The sequence below is a fragment of the Pelodiscus sinensis genome, chromosome 6 (assembly GCF_049634645.1).
Source record: "Pelodiscus sinensis isolate JC-2024 chromosome 6, ASM4963464v1, whole genome shotgun sequence".
In the NCBI taxonomy this organism is placed as follows: Eukaryota; Metazoa; Chordata; order Testudines; family Trionychidae; genus Pelodiscus; species Pelodiscus sinensis.
This window is the reverse complement of record NC_134716.1, coordinates 56,883,603-56,905,966: the sequence shown is the minus strand read 5'-3', so window position 1 is coordinate 56,905,966 and position 22,364 is coordinate 56,883,603. Positions and strand designations below refer to the sequence as shown.

Here is a 22,364-nt window from a genome sequence, read left to right as displayed (position 1 = left end):
ACATTAACAGTGTTTCATACATTTTCCATTAGTGTATTTATATTTTTAGAGTCTGATTCTGATATTAAAAAACAACAACAACCAAACCTATAAACATCTATATAGGTACCTTTGTATAAGCTAAGTCATACAGCATGGTAAAACTAAGAGGAGAAAAATCCTGTAATGAACTACAGGCAGTCCCCGAGTTACGCGGCTCCGACTTACGTCAGATCCGCAGTTATGAACGGGGCTTTTCTCGCCCCGGAGGACGGGAGCGGTGGGACGCCCAGATGCGCCGCCGCCCCCGTCCTCCGGGGCGAGAAAAGCTGCTCCCCGTCTCCCTGGTCTGCAGGGAGACAGGGAGCAAAGCCTTGGAGCACGCCCGCAGCGGGACAGCCTGGGCGCGCTTGAGCTGTCCCCCTGCGGGCGTGCTCCACGGCTTTGCTCCCCGTCTCCCGACCAGCAGACCAGGGAAATGGGGAGCAAAGCCTCGGAGCACGCCAGCAGTGGGACAGCCAAGGCGCGCCTGGACTGTCCCACTGCCTGTGTGCTCTGCGGCTTTGCTCCGCATCTCCCAGGTCAGCAGACTAGGGAGACGGAGCAAAGCCGTGGAGGACTTGGGCGGTCCCGCCACCCCCGTCTCCCTGGTCTGCTGGGGGGGGTGCAGCTAGCGCCCCCCCCCCCCCGAGCAGACCAGGCTTTTCTTGCCTACACCTGGGGTAGAGCAGCTGGGGGCTGCCGGGTTGGTCCCGCAGCGCCGCTCCGGACCAACCCGGCAGCACCCCAGCTGCTCTCCCCCAGGCATCCTGATTCAGCCACTGCTGGTCAGTTTCAGCAGCGGCTGAATCAGGACGCCTGGGGCAGAGCAGCTGGGGTGCTGCTGGGATTGCTCCAGTAGCACCGAGGAGCCGCGCTACTGGAGCAACCCAGCAGCACCCCAACTGCTCTGCCCCAGGCGTCCCCAAGTCAGCCGCTGCTGAAACTGACCAGCGGCTGACTACAGGAAGCCCGAGGCAGAGTTGCTCTGCCCCAGGCTTCCTGGAATCAGCCGCTGATCAGTTTCAGCAGCAGCTGACTTGGGGACGCCTGGGTTTCTTAAGCTGAATCTGTATGTAAGTCAGAACTGGCGTCCAGATTCAGCCGCGGTTGAAACTGATCAGTTTCAGCAGCGGCTGATGCCAGTTCCGACTTACATACAGATTCAACTTAAGAACAAACCTACAGTCCCTATCTTGTACGTAACCCGGGGACTGGCTGTACTACTTCTGGCCTTGTCTTGTGTCCTATTTTAGAAATATAGAGCAACAAAAAAGTCTGTAAGTGCTATAAAAATTTCAGTCATTTAAGTTCTGACTTCACTGCTTGTGGTGACCTGAGGCTAAATGTTTTTAGTGCAGTCAAATTAAAAAGGCATTAGCATGTCAAAGTTCTAGCTAAATTTTAAATACTTTTCAAGTTGTCACAGTATAATATAAATATTTAACATATTTCCTAGGATTAAATATTTGTGTAAAACTTTAGAATACTGTTCTGCAGGTTTTCTGTGGTATATCTACTAAATAAATAATCTTGTTTCTAATGGACATGCCATGAGATGCCATGAAATAAAACCCTGTTGCCCCTAAAATACAGTGGAATGACACTTGCCATGAAACATTTTGAAATGTATCACACCATGCATTGTTTAGTAGGAGGCCCAAGTAGAACCATTCAGAACCAGAGCCTCTATTGTATCTTTATTGCAGTTAGTTCTAAATTCTGTAGTTGATTGGAGTGAAATCTATGCATTCCCTGAAAACATTGAGAGCTTTGGGTAGACATGCTAGCTTTTTTTTAAGTGAAAGAGAATGTTCATAGTACACAGATAACAACATAGGTGGAAGTTTCCTTAGTATTTGAGGGTATGTCTACACTACTCCGCTAGTTCGAACTAGCAGGGTAATGTAGGCATACCGCACTTGCAAATGAAGCCCGGGATTTGAATTTCCCGGGCTTCATTTGCATAAGCGGGGCTCCGCCATTTTTAAATCCCCGCTCGTTCGAACCCTGTGCTGCGCGGCTACACGTGGCACGAACTAGGTAGTTCGAACTAGGCTTCCTAGTTCGAACTACCGTTACTCCTCGTGGAATGAGGTTGAAACCTTTTGGCCTCAGTCCTCCCTCCAAAAGAAGTGAATGACAGAACTCGGTCATTAATTATGAGCAGGATCCAACCCCTTAACTCTCTGCATTATAGCCAGGTATTGCTCTCTGTGTGATATTATATATTAATAACAGCTTGTATGTAGGTCCATACACAGCATCATCCATAGCTCGTGTTGCTATAGTATTTTGAATTGACGTCAAGCTTTCCATTTATGGTAAGACATATTAGTGATTTAGTTTTTCTATTTTGGTTTATTTACAAGATTGCTCTTTGTCCTATGCCCTTTTTCAAACAGTCAAAGATGGTGTCTGCTTTCAGCCTGGACAAGTGGAGCTTAAGAGATTAGGGAGCAACAGGGAATTTATAAGCACGATAGGTAATCTTTAATAGGAATAGAGTGGACAGAGTAGGAGTGTTGCAGATAAAATCAAGGAGGTTGTATTCTGCTATCGATACTGCTAATCTCCAAGTAATAAGAGTAGACAAAAGAAATGGCCTCATAAGACTCATCACTTGTGTGAGATTTGGCTGGAGCAAAGGTATGAAAGGGGAGCTAACAATCAGATAATGTTATGATGCAAAGGCCCATGTAAATCTTTTAATCAAGACTTACTTTATTTTGTCAAATTCACTTCTGTACTTGAGTGAGGTTTGTCATCATTCATTTTCCACTATAAATAGGGATATTAGATACAGAGGCAGCAGCACAGGGCGGCAGCAGCCCCCAGCCGTGGAGGACCCCAGCTCCCTGCAGACCGAGGCTGCTCCATGGCAGCAGCTCTTGTCCATGATGGGTTTGAGCTCCCCATGGAAAGAGGCTGCTCCAGCATAGGCAACAATGTGGGGGAATGCAAGCAGTCGACAGGATTAACCAGTAAGCTCAGACTTATTGGTGAACCATGTAGTTGTCTAGACGCTGACATCCCTAGCTATAACCATAAAAAGTCCAGAACTTTTAAATAAATGTAGTAATGAATAATTGTTAAAAAGACATTCCAAATTTAATTTCAACTTTAATTTTTAAAATAAACATATATATATATATATATATATATATATTAATTGAAAAAGGTTATTATTGTAATCACTGACATTTCATGGATTATTAAACAGAAATAAAGTTCCATTCATTACGTGTAAGTTTATAGTTGTGTTGTAATATGACAAAAGTAAGTTGTTTTCTTTATTAAGTGGCTTTCTTTCTTCTCTTAGCCTACATTTGTCTCAGTGGGAGACATGTAAAGATTAAACTGTTATGAAAGATTATATTTAAGTCTAGTTTTTTCCCAAGACATATTGTTTATTTGTTCATAGTTACTGTTTTATGGATAACAGAACTGAAAATAATCATTTCACAAAGCTAGTGATCTACAAATCAATAGTAGAAGTTATTGGCATGTATGAAATTTCAGTGTTAGATATGATAGTTTTTCATTCATAAAATTGAAAGAAAGTTTTCACATCAATTCAAATGACATACAACAGAAATTTATTTTAATTGAATTTTTTTAATGTGGAAGACTTACATCTATTTCTGTTTTACCTATGCAAAGTACCTGGCTTTAAAAAAAAAAAAAAAAAAAAAAGAGGACAACTTTGGGGATTTGATAACTTTCTGTGCTGCAAGTATCTTAATGCTGTCTGTTGAATCAACTGTGATTTGATAACTGAGGCATTAAGGATGTTAAGAAGCGGGTAATCCACTAATCGTGGAGGCCACAGCGCGGCAGAGAGGTAGTATTGTGGAAATGGTGCTGGGAAGAACGGGTTTTTAAGCCGCTGTTCCCCAGCACCGACTCAACCTCCTCACCCCCTTGTTGCCTCTGATACAGAGGCAGCAAGAGACAGGGGAATCAAGTAGTCAGCTCAACTACCCGCTAATTCTAGGCTTGTTGGGTAGTCAACTACACACTTATATCCCTATGATGCATATGTGACTGCTAGCAATTGGCATTCCTGGTCTCATTGGAATAAACATAAGCTTTTGATTGGCAACAGCTCTTAGGGTCACAATCAAGTAGACTTAATATAATTATGTGTATTTGAGTAGTATCTCTTCTCCTAGAGCAGGTGTGGGGCCAGATGCGGCCCCCGGCTTGCTTGCATCCAGCCTCTGAGGCTCAGGGCTCCTCCCCAGCATTGGGGTGCCTGCACTGGCACTTGAGTCTGCTCTTCCCCCTCCGGCCCCCCGCCATCCCAACATGGGGCTGGAACACAAAAAATCTACTAGCCTGGGCCCCCCTAGAGTCTGGTGATTGAAGGGAATGTGGTGTTACCCAGGAGACTTAGGTAAACAATTGCTGTGGAGCCTAAGGTTGTCCCCCCACAGAAGATTGATTCGACCTGGTGGTATGTATCTAATCACCGTTGCACTGGAACCACAAATCAGGCCAGAGACACAATTTAAGGCCAAACCATATATTTTGAAAATAGGAACACGCATCAACAAACAACACCACAACTGTAAGTGTCCCACCCTATCCCAAAAGAAGAGAGAGATAGAAAGGTTCCCGTACACAAAAGGATTATACTTTACAAAACTTGAAGGCGGCAATGGGTGCCAGTGACCTGCCACCCTGTGGCTAATTTGAAGCCGTAGGGGAGGATCAGCTGGGAGATCCCTTGAGGATGAATCGACTCAGATTCCGGAGCAGTCCTCGAGCTGGATCCTCACCTTCACGTGAGCTGACACTTTAGAATCCGCTGACACCAGTCCTCCTGCTGGATACACGACTCATAAGCAGGACATAGAGCAGCAGTCCCAAAATCTCACAGCACTGATTCCAATATCTTGGAGGGGAGGTTTCCCTCACACCTCAGAGAACACACCACTATTAGACCTGGGCAGTCCCAGTCAGATCACGCATGGATAGACTCCTCCGGGTTGAAGACAACACACACTCATAGATGGACGAAGGAGAACCAACCCGAGCTCTCCTCAGGAGAGGGCTTATAAAAATACTAAGGTGGGAAAACTGGGTTAGCATGAGGGATGCAGCAGAATAGGGTGGTGTGCACATGGAAAAAGGGGTCGGGTGCACAACTTGGATGCGCACGCACCATATTAGAGAGGGGTGCACGGATCTAGGGCTGAGTGCACAGGCTAGGGAGTGGAGTGAAAAGCCTTCTGTGGTGATGCCCTCAGTGTAGTTTTGGCAGGAAAAACTGCTAAGGTAGAATGGACCCCAGCAGACTCCATTTTGAATGTAATCTTCTCTTAGCCTGGGTAACAGTGGGGAGTGTCTTTCTCCTTCTCAGTCAGGGGCCACATCAGTGAGGGCTTGGTTTTACTGTTTTGCTTACTTGTGCATGGCCCCCGACTGATTTTTCAGCGGTCCCCTTAACCCAAAAAGGTTCCCCACCTTGTCCTAGAGCTATTTCACTTAGGATGACTTTCTGGTTTTGGGAGGCAGAGAGGGTTATTTTGTATGGGTTGCCCAGTCTACAGGGATATTTGATGGTGCTGGGCTTAGAAAGTGTTGAAGCCCTAGTACAGTAAATGCCTTTAATGTTTCTTGAACGTAGCTTTAAACTAAAAAAAAAAAAAAGTGTTACAGTCAATACTAGTCACGATATAAATTATTGCATTTGTGGCTTTTAGGCATTGATCAATCTGCTGTGACTTCATTTACCACTTAATGAAATATTATATAGAGAGAGGATGGTAATACCTCATGGTGAAGGTAAGGCAAACTCTACTAATAGCTAGGCACTGCAAAAATGTCATTTTGCTCATTCAGGAGTGGCCCTAGACGAGCTGCCGGCAACTGGCACCCTAGGCAAAATGCGTGATCGAGGTCCCCTCCTTCAAAGCCCTAAACGGCCATTTATCTTGGCGCCCTAGGCAACTGCCTAGTTTGTCTGTATTGATGGGCCGCCACTGCATTCATTTAAATTTTAGATTGATGTGGATTTTTTTTGTCACCAGTAGAGGATTTACCCTTCTCCAGTGTTTACTTGACTAAGAAGGCTGTATGGGACTCCCTTCGTAGTTCATTAGTACTCTTATATGCTTAGTCACTGCCATATTTATTGCTATGAAACAGTGCAAAGCACAAGGGCTGGCCTTTGACCTGTGCAGTGCTCATCATCCATACCAACTAAGGATGTTAAATATCAACTAATTGACTAATCAAATAGTTGATGCATTTTGTCAACTATTTGATTAGTCAATAGGGCACCTTGTGATGGCGCGTTAGGGTTCCCCGTCTCCTGCACCCCCGAAATGGCATGAACAGACTCCACCAGCCAGTAGAATTGAGGGTGGTTTATTGCTCCTCCAGGATACAGCATCGCACAGATGTAATCTGGTTACAGGAACTGGGGCTAAGAGGACTCAGTGCCCCCTTTGAGATGGGGGGATCCCAGCCCCCTCCCCAGTTCCTTCTTCCCTGCTTTCCAGCCAGGAACTAACTCACTCTCCTCCAGCCCTGCCCCCCAGCCAAGGCAGCATTCCACCTTCCGTTGTTCCTCTCCATGGGGGTCAGCTGGCCAAACCAGTTGGGATACCCTCTTTGCATAGTGACTCATCGCTTGTCTGCTAGGTGGTGCTACAGACAGCAGCCAGAAAGTTAGCAGGTTACCTCCCACTATGTCACACACCTTCACCTTTGAAGTGTAACAACAGCACTTGCCCTAGGGCTGTTGCCACACTTCAAAGGTGAAAGTGCAGCGTGGAGCCCACGGTCACCTGGGGAGTCCCCAGCTGGGAAGTCCCCAGCTGATCCCAGGCTCCACATAGTGCTGCGGTTTTGAAATGTCTTGGCTGCATGTGGCTTTTCAAAGCAGCACCACCTCGTTGAGTGGTGGCCTTGGTCTGGCGCCAGACTCCAGGAAGCGCTGCCACTTTGAAGTACCCCCTTCTCTCTCCCCCCCACTCCCCAACCGCGAGAGGCATGGGGAAGCGACTAGTCCTGCACGTCCTTAATAACAACCGATGTAATGAGAAATTTACTTTCAGGCATCAGCACAAAGTGCTTAAGTGTAAGGAGGATGAAAATTTTAAATAAACATATTGACCAAATTTACTATTAATTAGGATATTTTAGTGCTATTGCCATGTCAATAAAGACTCTAAAAATACTGCTTTCTGACTACAGTATAACATAAAAGATAATGAGGAGTCCTGTGGCACCTTAAAGCCTAACAGATTTATTTGGGCATAAGCTTTCACAGGCAAAGACCTACTTTGTCTGATGAAGTGGGTTTTTGTCCACGAAAGCTTGTGCTCAAATAAATCTTTTAGGCTTTAAGGTGCCACGGGACCTCCTCATTGTTTTTGCAGATACAGACTAACATGACTACCCCTCTGATACATAAAAAAGATTCAAACACAATATCAAATTCCACAGAAGTGTGACCCTCTGAAAATATTCACAGCCTTATTTTCCTTTCTCCTAAGTTTTACACTTATGTTAGTATTAGATTAGTAGTAGCAAAAAAATCAAAGCTTAAGGAAGTAAAATATAGTGTAAAAAGCAAGAGAAAATCACTAGTTTGATAGTTTTAACAGGCATAACGCCTGAGAAAATTCAGCTTTCATATAAATTACTCAGGATCAAGCACTTAAAACAGTATTTAAAAATAAAATATTTGTAAATGTTTTGGTCAGCTAAACAACTGTGTTTGAGCATTGCTTTGAATCGGAGGGCTAAGAGATAAGCTAAGCTAAAGGAACAAGTGTGCAGCAGCAATGCAGAAGGTGTTTGAGATGTGAGACTTGGATTGTGCGGTAAGGTCACAGTATCTTGGCAAATATTAGGGATGTTAAATATCAGTTAATTGAATAGACGATTAACCTAATGAATTCTTATTGGTTAGTTGACTATTCTATAGTCCCAAGGCAGCCCTGTCCGGAGGGCGGGGTCTGAGCTCCCGGACTGGCACGAGCCGGAACTGAGTGGGCTACCTGCCCACCTGGTTCCTAATACGCTTTAATGCAGAGCCGCAGCGAGGTTAGGTCCAGAACCCAGTGCAAGCTGGGACTGAGCTGGGCTGCTGGCCAGCATGCTAAAAAATTTACTGGTAAGAAGTGGGGGGAGGGGGACAGAAATGCATGTAGTCTCTAGCACTAATCTATAAGCTTTTGCTAATTGGTTAACTGACTATACTATTACATCCCTAGCAAGTATGTTTTGTATTAAATTGGGGGGATGGGAGGGTTTGGGAATTGAGAAGAGGAAATGCTGGTTAGATGATTGGTAGTTCGGACCAATTTCTTGGTAGTTGCAATGCAGAAGACAAGACAGAACCCATACTGAGCAAAGCATAGTGGCTACTGCTTGAATGCTTCAAAACCCTTACCTATTTCATGGGTTTTTTTGAAGGGGAAGGCGAATAAAGGAAGTGTACAGTAATAGAGAAAGAAGCTCTTGTAATTGTACTGAATAACATGGAGGAAGTCACAGAACTAGGAATGAACTGGGAAAATAAAATCACGCATTTCCGAAGTTGCTCTAAGATAAAATGTTCTGGTTAATTTAACAACTGTTTTCTAGTCTCAAATCTTGTTGTCATTCGTTATTCCTCTTTCCTATTGTCCTCAATCCTCAGTCATTTGTCCGATCCTGCTGCAGCTTAATTCTGCATTGTTATCCTTCTTTCTGATTTCCATGTTATTAGTTTGTTCTTATAATGGATTATTGCAGCCACCTTCTCTGTTGTGACTCATATATTTGTCCTCTCTATTTGCTGTCATATCAAATTGCAGTTATCGATTGATATTCTTGTCACATGGACCTTGTATCTTACAGCCTTTGGCATTGCCCTTGCCTCCAACTTATTTTCTGTATTAGGTACAGATTTCTCCTTCACACTGCTTGTCTCTATCCCTGTCCAAGATTCCTGAACTAACTTGTTCCTTCCTGATATTGTTTCTTGTCATGTCTCTTGTCACTACCTTTGACGCCTGTCCTCTACCTGGTTCTGTCTTGTACATGAAATTCCATAGGCCATGACTACCCTTCTTATTAGTAGATAACAAGACCTCTTCTTCTTAAATGTTCATTAAATAACCGTTCGATCAAGCATTCAAGCTGTAATGGCCAAATTCCACTTGGAGTATGTTCCATCTTGTCCTGTTGTGTTTGCTTGGTTTTTTGTGCCCTTTGGGTCAGGGACCCTTTACTCTGGCACTGGTGATCTGTTACTGGTGATCAGTTGGGTATGCACGTATGAGGCTACATAAATAATTACAGTATCTTGATTGGATTCTGTTCTGTAGAAATGACTGAAACATTATTATCTTACGAAACATCTTTGTAATGTCAGTGTAGATCTTGGTGCATGTGGGTGTTCTTGGCAAATACACATCTACGTATGCAGATATAGGTGCTGAGAGAAGCACCTGTCTGTTGCTGCCTTAGACCAATCCAACAGCTGAAATATATTGCATCTATATTTAATGTCACGGCACCTGTTGCTGCATTCTAAGAGAGGACAAATGGTGGCTAAGGAGTAAAATGCCAAATTAAGTTTGTTACCATATTTGTTGTGACTGGGTCAATCTTCTTGGTTTTTCAAGTATACTGTATATTTTAGAAGTCCCCCAGCATTGGGAAGCCCATGTTGGCACTCCAGCCTTCCCCTGTCCCCGCCGCCTTCCTGCAGTTACTGGCCCCTGACTGATTTTTCTGTGGCTCAGTGGCCCCCGATCCAAAAAAGGTTCCCCACCCCTGTTTTAGAATGTAGTTTTATAATAGCACCAACCATAAGTGTATAAAAGGTATTGCATCTCTACTGTGTTTTTATTGTCAATGCAGTATAAATAAAATACAGATGGCTTGTATGGGGAAGAGGTACAAACCTTTATAAATGCTTTGTGAACCCCTGATTAGCTACAGTATATATCATGTAATACAGGGGGTGGCTGTGGAAAGCACAGGCAGAGAAAACCTGCATAACTTGTTAGTGCTGATTGCTCTCTTGGGGTAGTAAAACACTACCTACGCATTCTTGTTCAGAATAGTATCATTCACCACCACTCCTGTCCACTCTTCCTCACTACACACACTCTTGTTGGGATTTTTGTTTGCCTGGTAACTGATTATTTTCATCTTTTAGTCAGAGGGATCATTTGTGTTCAGCTAGCCAAGCCAAGGCATTTTTGTTGCAGAATCTCGGACCTTGAAATACATAGGAATAGAATAAAATAAAGACGATTAACCATATGTTTTATATGACTTTGTGAATTTATTGACAAGGAAATAACACTGTGCCTTCTAGCATCCTACAAAAAGGAGGATATAGGGTATTTCATCCATGTTATGGTTCTAGAGACTTTCTCACCTTCCCCCCAATTCTTTGTTCTGAATAGGGATTGCCTAGATGTTCTCCCCTACAGATGCTACAGCTAATTGCATAACCTTATCCAATAGATGCCCCATAGATTAGCAAGTAGTCTTTGAGTTAGATCAGTGTTTCTCAACCTTTTTTTAATAAAGTTCCCCCTAAAAAAATTAGAAGTACCCCTAGTACCTACAGTTTCCAGATGCATACAATTTTTTTCTACCATTGCAACACATTTGTTTAAACAACTTAATTGTAGCCGGGCAGGCAATGACATTTTTAGGTATAAAAAATACCAAAATAATAAAGCGCTGTAAAATTTACAACAAAAATTCAGTTTTCTTCAAATTTCAGTTGTGTTGAAGTACCCCCCAGACTTCTCTCAAGTACTCCTAAGGGTACTCGTATCACTTGTTGAGAAATATGGAGTTAGATAACCCACTTCCATACTCTGTCTATGCCAACATTTCTTGTTTGTTATTAGGCTTCAAGACCTGAGATTAGTTTCTTGTTCCGGATCTTCAAATGTGCATATTAAAATGATTATAAATTGCTTATCTAATCAGCAGTTTTATAGCACTAGCTTGGGAAAAGTTGTGTTTAGAATGTCTTAAGACTTGCCTAAGGTACATAGTGATAAACTCCCAGGTTGGGAGTCAGCAACATGCACTTTTCATGCATTTAAAAATTTAGTTTGAACATTTTTCTAATTAAAACTGACAATCACATAGAAATCTTAATATTTACCTGGGAAAAAGTGCTAAATCAAACACTGCTCTCTAAAGAGGTGAGTAGCTAAGTGGATATGAGATGAATGAGCAGAATTGAACTTTTTTTCTGTAGAGATGGATATGATCTACAGCCCTTGATTCAGTGTATTTCTGGTGTTGCACCTTTTCCAGCCTATGTGACCCATTTTTTTGGATTTCACTAATACTTGTGTAACAACATCTCCAGCTGAAGTTGTGGAACATTTCCACAGCTGCAACCAGTAGACTTTCCATCTTTGAGGGTTTCTTAAGAGTATGTACCAGCTCCCAATAGATCTGATCCTTTAAGAGTGAGAATGGTGGCCTCTTCGGGACAGCAATGAAGATTCCAGGATTATGATTCTGTCTAAAACTTATAACATCTGTGGATTCAGTTCAAAGTGATAGAAACAGCTACAAGCGTGGTTGAGATCTTTTTGTTTATATCACCATGTTCAGTCTTCACTGGTATGTGTTATCTGCTCCAATCCTGTTTTTGAATTCTCAGCCATTTTCAGATGTATGTATTATACTACATCATGTGACATCATGGGCTTTCAACCATTGATGCTGATATAATCTATGTAGACTTCTGTAAAGCATTTGATTTGGTACCACAAAATGTCTGGATTAAAAAAACAGAACAATACAAAATCAGTTTGGTACATATTAAATTGGGATTAAAAACTGGCTAAGTCTCAAAATGTACTTGTAAATGAATAATCATCATTGAACGGTTGATGTATTAGTGGGTCCCAATGGGATCAGTTCTTGGCCCTATAGGACTCAATATATTTTCAGTGACATAGAAAAAAATATAACATCATTACTGATGAGACTGGAAGATGGCGCCAAAACTGTGAAGAGTAGTAAACAGAGGATGTGTCACTGATACAAGTGATGGGGATTACTTAGTAAACTGGTCTCAAGCAATTTATGCATTTCAATAGGACAAAATGTAAGTTCATTCATGTAGGAATAAAGAGAGAGGCTATCTTTTAGAGAATAGAGGACAGTACTCTAGAAAGCAGTGGTTTTGAGAGAGACTTTGGAATCACAGTGGATAATCCACTGAATATGAGTTCAGAGTGCAATGCTGTGGCTAAAAGGACTAATGTAATCCTTGGATGTATAAATATGGCAATAATCAATAGACATCCTCTATGTATGGCAGTGGTGTGACCATTACTAAAATACTGTGTCTCATTCTGGTGTCCACAATTCAAGGAGGTTGACAAATTGGAGACAAGAAGAAACATGAGTGTTTAAAGGATTGGAAAAACTTCTTTGGTTACCTAGTACATTACTTAGCTATTATTATATTTAGAAAGCTTTTCTTGATTTGTAACCTAATCTCCCTTGCTGCAGAGTAAGCCCATTTCTTCTTTTCCTACCTTCCTTCCGCAGACATGGAGATTTGATCACCATTCTCTTTTCTAACAACCTTTCCCCTGCTTGAAAACTGTTAGCAAGTGTCTCCTCAGTTTTTGTTTAAACACGGAGGCTTTGTCTACACTGCAGGGTTTTTGCGCAAGAAGCTTTTTGTGGAAGAGCTCTTCCCCAAAAACTTATTTCTCAAAAGCGCATCCACACTTCAAAAGCAATGTGCTTTTGTGCAAGAGAGCATCCTCACTGCATGGACGCTCTTCCACAAGAAAGCATCAGAGCACCTGTATTTTTTCTGGTAGGCCCATTTTGCGCAAGAAACCTCTGTGGAGCATCCACGCATGCCTTTTTTGCACAAGAGCTGTAGCGCAAAAAAGGAGTTATTCCTCGTGGGGAGATGAATAAATCTACTAGCAAAAGCCCTCTCTCCTGTCTATTTACTGTATTTTTTTTTTTTTTGCACAAAAACACGCTTGATGTGTGGACACTCTATCAGTTTTTGTGCAAACACAATTGCTTTTACACAAAAACCTTGTAGTGTCTACATAGACTGAATGTGTGCAGAATTTAACCTTTCCTTATTAGGGTTGCCAGGTGTCCGGTGTTCTACTGGACAGTCCGGTATTTGCACGCTTTGTCCGGTAAAAAAATCAGAGAATACCTTACCTGTGCAATGTCCGGTATTCTCTGATTTTTTCCGGCTGCGCACTGGACGGAAGCCTGGCATGGGCGGGGGGAGTGGCTGAAAGTGGGGCCACGATCGGCACTAGGAGCCTGTGATTGCGCCGTAACCTGGCGGGGGCTGAGGGGAGTGGCTGGGAGTCTCAGCTGGGAGGCGGGGTTGCGATCGCTGTTCTGGGCACTTCAGAAGCCTTGCGGAGGTGGGGGGAGTGGCTGGGAGTCTCAGCTGGGAGGCGGGGTTGCAATTGCCGCTTATCCCGCGTTCCTTCCTCCCCCCCCCCCCGACCAAAAGATACCAGGTGTCCGGGTTTTTTTTGGGAGACCATCTGGCAACCCTATTCCTCATAGGTGAGATTTTCTAAATATTTTGTCATTTTTGTTGCTGTTCTCCAGACTCCACATTTCCTAAAGTGTGGCACCAAGAATTGGACACAGTACTCCAGTTGAGGCCTTCCCAGTGCCAAGTAGAGTGGGACAGTGATCTCCCACATCTTACACACAATACTCTTATTTATACCACAGAGTAATATTAACTTTTTTTTGCAGCTGCATCGGATTATTGGCTCACATTCAGTTTGTGATCCACTATAAATCCATATGCTTTTAGCCATATTACTGGCCAGCCAGTTAGGCTCTATTTTGCATTTGTGCATTTGATGCCCTCCCAGTTTGCCAGTGAACCAGTGATAACTGCTGTGAGTAAATTTTCCAGCAGTTGTGGTAATTCTAGTAATTCTATCTACACTGCATTTCACTGTTTCCTCAGAGATTGTCTTGTGTGGATTGTGTCAGAAGCTGTCACCTCCCATGAGCCATCATGAAACTTCCTTGTGGCAATTATAATAATTGCCAATATGGAGACATTTGATATTAGGAAGGCATTCAATGAAAGCTGTTTCCTTGTCATTTTTTAAATAAGTAATTAGCTCATTTTGGCTCTTCATTTGATATTCCCCCCGTATCTGTTGTGTTCCTTTCTCTTGCCTGGCTCTCCTGTTCTTTAGACTCTCCTGGATTGACTGGCCAACCTATCTGGCACTCGCCCCACTCTGTTTAACTGTATATTCTGTTTGGCTCTTTCAGTCCTTCTCTCCTACTGTTGGTTTTCAATTACAGTCCTGCTGATGGCTCTGTTCCTTGAGGACAACTCCTGTTTCCTTCCTCTGTAGTATTAGTTCACTGTAAAAGCAAGGTAGGGTGGCTTTTTCTATTTTTCATCTTTTTAATACCGGTAGAAACTCCTGAAAATGAGTGCTAATGCCATGGGACCAGCTAGCTTGTCACAGGACACAGGCATGCATTTTGAAGACCGTAGTCTGCAATCTGCTTTTGTACATTAAGGAATGGTTTGAGCATTTCTTAAAGAGCTAAATTTAACATGCTTTTCCCTAAGAAATGATCTGTAGTACTTGTTGCATATTAGAATCAAAGCAGCAAGCCTTTTGTTTAAAAGATTACATCAAAGCTTTAGAAAATGTGGCACTAATTAGAGAGAAGTTACATATCATTGTGGCAGAATTCAAAACATCAGGCTGCCTATTTAGTTTTTGAAAAATCTGCACTCCCTCTTTTTATATTCTTCATGATTAGTAAAATTTGTGATGGGTTCTGGGAATACACACACAGGATTATGATTGTACTTTTGCCTCTTCCAGATTTTATCCACTCATTCAGAAGCTGCTCCTGCAGCGTTGTCAGTGTTGCAAATTTATCACAAATGTAATCATACTTTGGTTTTTATTTTGCTGCAGTCCTGTGGTAAGATAAGAACCTCATTAACAAATTTTTTTCTAGTGCTTATTGTTGCTTGAAAACATAAACCTTAAAGGCTTAAAATTCAGCATACAATAAATAAGAACATCAAGTATTGCTTTGAATTGTCATGAATTCAAGCCACTTGAAATATTTGAATACTTGACACTGACAGTATTGCTCCTCCCACTAGTTTTCAAGTATGTGCCCCTCAGTAGTAAGACAGTACCTTTCACCCTAGAAGTCTTGTTTTACTAAGAATGTAAGATCCTAATCTTGTGCAAAGGCTGTAACATGACTCATACCCACAGCAGTACTGCTACAAATGTACTTACTTGCCCATGCAGGAAGGCAGGCAGGAAATCAGTTGCCACATTTCTCGAATTGTGTTCTTTCAGAACATGATGCGGTGTTCAGCCAATGATTACTCTGTTTTTTGTTTAAAATTGAGTAGTCTGGTCACTTTAGAGACTAACAAATATGTGTCTAGTATCATAAGCTTTTGTGAGCAAAACCCACTTCTTCAGATGAGCTGGAAGCTGGTCTGAAGAAGTGTGTTTTGCCCACAAAAGCTTATGTTACTGTATATATTTTTGTTAGTCTCTAAGGTACTATAGGACTACTCGTTGTTTTAAAGTTAGACTAACATGGCTAACACTCTGCATTTGTTTTTTGTTAATTCTTCATATTAGGGGTGGGCAAATATCAGCCCGTGGGACAGATCTGGTTCACCAGTTAGCCCCTGGCAAGCTGCTGCCACTATATTTACGTTCACATCTTCAGGTACACGCGATTGCAACTCCCATTGTCTGCAGATCACGATTCACAGCCCATAGGAGCTGCAAGAAGCGATGTCTTGGTTTGTGTCACTTCCTGCAATTCCTGTTAGCTGGAGTTGTGGCCTCAGCTAAAAAAAGTTTTAAACATCAGATTTCAAGTCTTCTCATGAAAGTTCAGATCTGAACCTGGAGGTTTACTTTACATACCGCTAATGTAAACCTACAGGAAAAAATGTAATAACTACTTTTTTAATATATTGCAGGCCTAGTTTCGGTAATCAAGAATCTGACCGTAGTCTGCAATCTGCTTTTGTACATTAAGGAATGGTTTGAGCATTTCTGAAAGAGCTAAATTTAACATGCTTTTCCCTAAGAAATGATCTGTAGTACTTGTTGCATATTAAAATCAAAGCATCAAGCCTTTTGTTTAAAAGATTACATCAAAGCTTTAGAAAATGTGGCACTAATTAGAGAGAATTTTGGGCCTTCAAAAATGTTTTGTTCAAATAAGTTCATTTTTAGTTAGAATGGATAGCTCATAAATAGGAAATCCGGTAATGAGCACTTTGCTACAGGAGATAGGGGGTCTGCTCCTGAGAGACAAACATGTCTCTGAATTACTTTTCCTTTTTTCTATTCTATATTTTATTCTTTGTCCTAAATTTTGTCAGTTACCAATAACGGCTATTAATGTTACATTGCTTGCTCAGCAATGCAATTTCCTTTAAGCTTTCCTTTCCAGGAAGTGAAACTACTTCACTGTAATTTTTTACTTTGAGTTGCCAAAGTGAAATGAAGCAATTCAGACTGAGAAGAAAGGTAGTTCAGAAGAAAATGCTTTTATGAGGTTGTCACAGAGAGAAGATGAGAAACATTAAATCTTTATCAGATTCTGATGCTATTTGAGGGGGGTATATTAGGCTACTATGATAAAGTATTGGAGTTAAATTTAATTTAATAAACTACTAGTCCAGTCTTTCCCTTCATATACATTGTGATCACACTTGAAACATGACTTTGGCATCACCATCTCAGTAGAAGCTGTAATTGTGCTTGTCAGTGAACAGTAAGTAAAATGTTATTTTTCTCAAGATAAATATTGTTTTTGCTGTACTTTGAAGACTGATTCTTTTTAGTGCTTAAACTCAGTCTTAAGTTCTTGCTTTGTAAATAAATTGCATTTTAACTCTTAAATTATTTTTCTGGTATTTATAACAATAGAAAGAAACAAAAAATGCATGTCTATAATATAGTCCTCGTGGGTTTTAGAATAACATTTTTTAAAATTGAGTTTGTTTTTGATAGTGGCATCAAAACTTGTAGAATGATGACAGACTAAAGAAATGAAAGTTGACTTGTACTGTAACAGCATTAAAATAAAAGTAGTACACGCGACATTGCTCCAGCATTTGAACATTGTGTAGGAAAACCATCAAGGATCTGACATTCATAGCCTAGTGAGAACTCTTGTTTTGCTAACATCATAATAATCATTATGTTTGAGACTTTGTCCTTTTTGTTATGTTTTTTTAAGAAGTTAAGTGTTTATTTATGACTTTGTGGCTGAGTCTGTAAGGATAGGAAATTGTTAGAGGCAGATTTCAGGAGGCGAACTAGTGGCAAGTTCTTGGTGATATGGAGATATTACTTGTGATGTAGTTTTAAAGCAAGGGCAGCTATAGCATCTGGACAGATACCCTTTTAGCATTTGTATAAATCGAAAGACAAAAATAAATGTTTAATTTTTCACTCCCCAAGTGTTTGAAAGGTACTTTGTAAACCATCATCATGCTCTTATCAAAGCAGGAGAAATTTGTGGACCATCAGGCATTAATGAATAAAGCCAGGAAAGGCAATATTCCTGAGTAGCAGTTCAAGGAGAATTTAGAGAATGTCAGAGGTGTGGTTTTAATTATTTTTGTTACTGTAAAGTGGCAATCAGAATTTAAAGGGAGCTGATCTGTACTTGATAAAAATAGATCTCTTCTAGCACTAGCTAACTATCTTGATTGTTTTATTTAAGTTGTAACATAGATTTATTATTAGATTTAAAAACAAAAATATTGTTGAGATAAATATTTTTTATTTATGATCCTTAGCTGTTTCATAGACTCATTTGGTTTAGAAAAGCCAGTTTGTCTTGTGAGCTTGATTACTGCTCCCAAAATAGTAAAAAATGAGTTTTTTTGAATTTCGGTATCCTTATCTAGTAAGAACTGCCTCTTTAGAAAGATGTAGTCGAATAAACTGAGATTTTTAAAGTAACTATACAAAACATGGTTACTTTTTATTAAGTGGGCTTTCTTGGAAGCTTTCCAAATCCTAGAATGGGATCCTGTTGTGTTTTTTTCTAAGATGCTATGAAGGAGGAAATATAGTTTTATAGCTTAACAACCGCCCTTTTGAACAAATACCCTTTATATGTGCTGGCAACTATTTGTGTGAACATACGTACACATGGCAAATAGGAAACTCTCTTCCAAATGAGGCGCTTTGCCCATGGGTATCTGCAGATTTCATGCTTTCATCTTAAAAAATAAAATAAAATCCAGCACTGTGTTTGCAAAGAAAACCTTCCATATGTGCAATGAATGTAAACAGATGAAGGGTTTCCTTTCAGGCAGCTTAAAACTGTAAGGGGATGTAGCCAGAAGCAGATTTGTGTCCTAGCAAAATATGAATTGTTGTTTTGTTCACATGTGTTTATTCCTTTTATCTAGGCCTTTATGTTCATCTGTTATGCTTGAGTTTCACTTACTTTTTTGTATTCACTCAAATCCAAAACAAAGTCAGTGAATGCAAACCTATGCATCATACCAAGAGCCACATGATCTCTGTGAAACAAACCTGCAGTTTTCACACAATTATTGATAATTAATTCCATTACTTTTGAAGGCATATGGTATGCCAAGTGTAAAATAAGTGGATATGGGCAGGAAAATACTCTTTGAGAGAGTCAGTAGTGTGCCTGTGATGATCCACTAATTGTATTCTGTTTTTTTCCCTAGTGGCCTCAGATGTCTTCAATTCCAAAAACTTGGCCATTCAGGCCCAGAAGAAGATCCTTGGCAAAATGGTATCCAAATCAATAGCAACTACCTTGATAGATGACACCAGCAGTGATGTTTTAGATGAGCTCTACAGAGTGACCAGGGAATACACTCAAAACAAGAAAGAAGCAGAAAAGATCATTAAAAATCTCATCAAAACAGTCATCAAATTGGCAATCCTCTATAGGAATAACCAGTTTAATCAGGATGAAATAGCACTGATGGAAAAGTTTAAGAAGAAGGTTCATCAGCTGGCTAAAACTGTGGTCAGTTTCCATCAAGTGGATTATACTTTTGACAGGAATTTTTTGTCCAAATTGTTGAATGATTGTAGAGACCTACTTCATCAAATCATCCAACGCCATCTTACTGCAAAATCACATGGACGTGTCAACAATGTGTTTGATCATTTCTCTGATTGTGAATTTTTGGCTGCTTTATACAATCCTTTTGGACCTTATAAGTCTCACTTGCAGAAACTGTGTGATGGTGTCAACAAAATGCTAGACGAGGGAAATATATAAGTACTCACATTAAAGTTGACTGCTCATGTATTATTTGCAGAGGAGCACTGCTGATCTATGAAGGAATAAGGGGCTATACAGAAGTAGTCTTCGTTTTTAATGTAACAGATGCTTCAGAAAAATCTTCCCCAGCTGAGTACTATGAGCCATCTATTGCAATTCCCGATACACCTGGAACAAAAACTTTGAATGATACTCCTTCAGTGTGTTTTGCCCAAAGAAACAACAAGCTAAATGTTATGAAACAGTCTTTCTAGTGGAGCAAAGTTCTTGCAAAGTAGTTGATAAAATGAAATTATAGGTAGTCAAAACAACCCAACTGTGTAATTCTACATTTAGAGTAATATTTATACATCAAAAGGCTATTTTGGGATGAGACCAGTATGGTGATGGTACATCCTGTAATTTCTTTAATTGACATGTAAAAAAGAATATATATTTTGATGCATTTATATTCATAGGTGCTTTGTGTGTATATGTAGATTGCAGCTTTTGTGGACTGCTTTTTTGAGCAGTTCAGTTTTACAGTACTATCCTTGATGCTTGTGTGCAACATTTGAACTTCACTGTTAATCTGCAGTCCAGTAATGAAAATCAGTTATGTTTGAAAATGATCCTTACGGATAGACTCTGGTGCCTGTTAAGTTTGATTATTTTAGGAACAGTAAATTATAACAATGTAGCCTGGCTTGGAAAATGAATTTTACAGACTGAATAGTGTGTGATAGAAGAAAGCACTTGTTATATATTATTCTCTTTCCGAATTTTAAAACATCATATGCAATTAAAAGATAAAAATGAGGTGAGAGAGATGAGTGCTCACTAGCAAACAAGGGAGTCTGCTACTGTATCCATCATCTTCTGAAAACATAAGGGTCTGTGTATTGCTGCCATTAGAATAACGTATATGGCAATGTGAATTTAGATAACATAAACATCTGAAGGCTAAATAAATTCCACACTAGTTTGCTTTGTATTTAGTGAGCTTATGTCATTAGGTTACGTGTAGTAGCAACTGTTTAACAAATAGAGAAATGGCATTTACAATACCACAGCTTAAATCAAATATTTTTTTTCTAGTTCTTTTCACTGGTACAAAAAATATGTGACTTTCCAAACACTGTAACGTGCTAAAAGGCATAAAGCTAACACATTTCAAGATTGAGGGGTTTTTGTGGGGAAGCTTATCAAGAACTTTGCAATGTATTTAATTGCCAAAATATTTCACTGTTTGATACATCTTCTGTTTTGAGTAAACCAAAGAATGTTTGCACTCCACACTTTGCATGCTTGTTGTTTTCCTATTAGAAATTTTAAAAAGTACACTTGTGAAGCAGAGTGCAATCTGACATGAGCCTCACCATTAAAATTTAACTATTTTCTTTCGAAAATGGAAGGCTAGTTCAGTCTTCATGCCCTCTGGATTCTTGATATGCTAAGAAGGTTCAGTCTGTTTTATCAAAAAGTAACGAGGAGACCTCTGAAGTTAAGACGTAGACTAGCAAATTTATTTGATTATAAGTTTACATGGGCTGGAACTCACTTTGTCAGATGCATGGAAACTTCAGTTTGGTAGGGGTGTGGGTATATGTGTCTATATATGTATTATAATGATGGATGTGTTACATTATTTTTGGAGAGGACCAAGAAGGGTGCCCAATGTGACTCTTTGTGACAAACTATTTTATATAGGCCACCATCATTTAGCGGATGGCTTAAGATCACTACCAGCTTGGGCCAATTTGAAAATAAGTCAGTAATTCTCTATTTCTAAGAGCTGGAGAATTACATTGTCATCTGGTATCTCAGAGAGCCAAAAAATAACCATCTTCTATTGCATTTTGTCCATCACCAGTGACTTATTAGAGATGTAATATCACAAGGAAATCTGATTATTTTGTATCTTTGCAGCTCTTCTTCATTTCTGCATGTGAGTGTTCATTTCTGCACATGTGAGTGTTCTCTTTTCTCCATTTTCTAACTGTTGAAGGAAGTTCCTGAGGGTAAGAATTAGGGTTCAATATCGCAGGCAGGCTCCATGTTACACTATTAATTCACTGAGTCATCCACTGTTCCTATGTAAAATGGCATCAGAGAATCAATTGAAAGGAAGATGTTATAGCACTGTTCAGAACCAAATGTCCTAAGTCTGTACATTTGCTGCATAAACTTCCACATCCAGAAACATTTTGGCTAATCAAATTCTAAGTTTCCCTGAGCATGACTTGGCATTTGTGCTTAAGATTGTGGTGTTACCGTGTGGACAAATATGCAAGACCTAGCCTACTATAGTGTAGGCAAAATTTATTAACCAGATTTCTGGAGGTAAAGTTCAGTAATCCATTGAATTATCTAGCTGTATACTTTTTTCTTAAAATAGGTTAAGCTAGTTATACAAAACTAATTGCTTGAAGCTCGCCAGGTATCAGAAATCACATGTAATCTGTAACTCTGCAATTTTGCTAAAGTGCAGTAAGTATAGCTGTCACCCAGCATTCTTGTTTGGCTACAAAAAGTCAATTTCACGACAGTGATGGAAGGCCCTTGGATCACAGATTTTTCATTCAAAGATGTAAAGTGAAATAGTCCTCAAAGTGGGGTATATAATTGTACAGTTTTATTTTTCACTGTATAAAATACAATTCATTGCCTTTTAATCATCTCAAGTTTCAAATAAAATGTTTTTTTAATTTCTTTGCCATGTCAAGAGAAGATCATTTGCCTGTGAATAATTTTTATTCATAGCCATTAAACATAATAAAAAATGAATTTATAATTAAGTTATTAAGTGTTATCTCAAATTAGACTTCTGTAGCTCTCTGAATATTAAAGTAAGTTGAAGCTGATCATCCTAAATTACTGATAAAATAAAGGTAATCATTATTTACTTAGAATACGGTATGTACCAAATGAGACATTTTTATAGGAGAAAAATAAAACAAATTGCTGGTACAGTAAAATTCAGCTCTCAGCAAAATTGATGGATATTATTGGGTAATTTTAAAAAAAACCTCACAAGCCCTCAGTAT

At 40.1% G+C, this 22,364-nt stretch overlaps 1 protein-coding gene across 4 annotated transcripts in view; it reads left to right on the top strand.

The window, feature by feature from the left end:
• The window catches only part of TNFAIP8 (TNF alpha induced protein 8), an 87,156-nt gene extending 65,127 nt beyond the window's left edge, over positions 1-22,029 (top strand). For 2 of the 4 annotated variants that reach the window (XM_075931966.1, XM_006134498.4), the window contains exon 2: positions 18,770-22,029. In XM_075931966.1, the coding sequence (XP_075788081.1) occupies positions 18,770-19,335 (566 nt within the window). In that variant the 3' untranslated portion in view covers positions 19,336-22,029. Of the gene's footprint in view, positions 1-14,399; positions 14,423-16,083; positions 16,828-18,769 lie in introns of those variants that run through there. The other 2 variants (XM_075931967.1, XM_006134500.4) reach the window with 2 other exon arrangements.
• Positions 22,030-22,364: the final 335 nt, after the last annotated feature.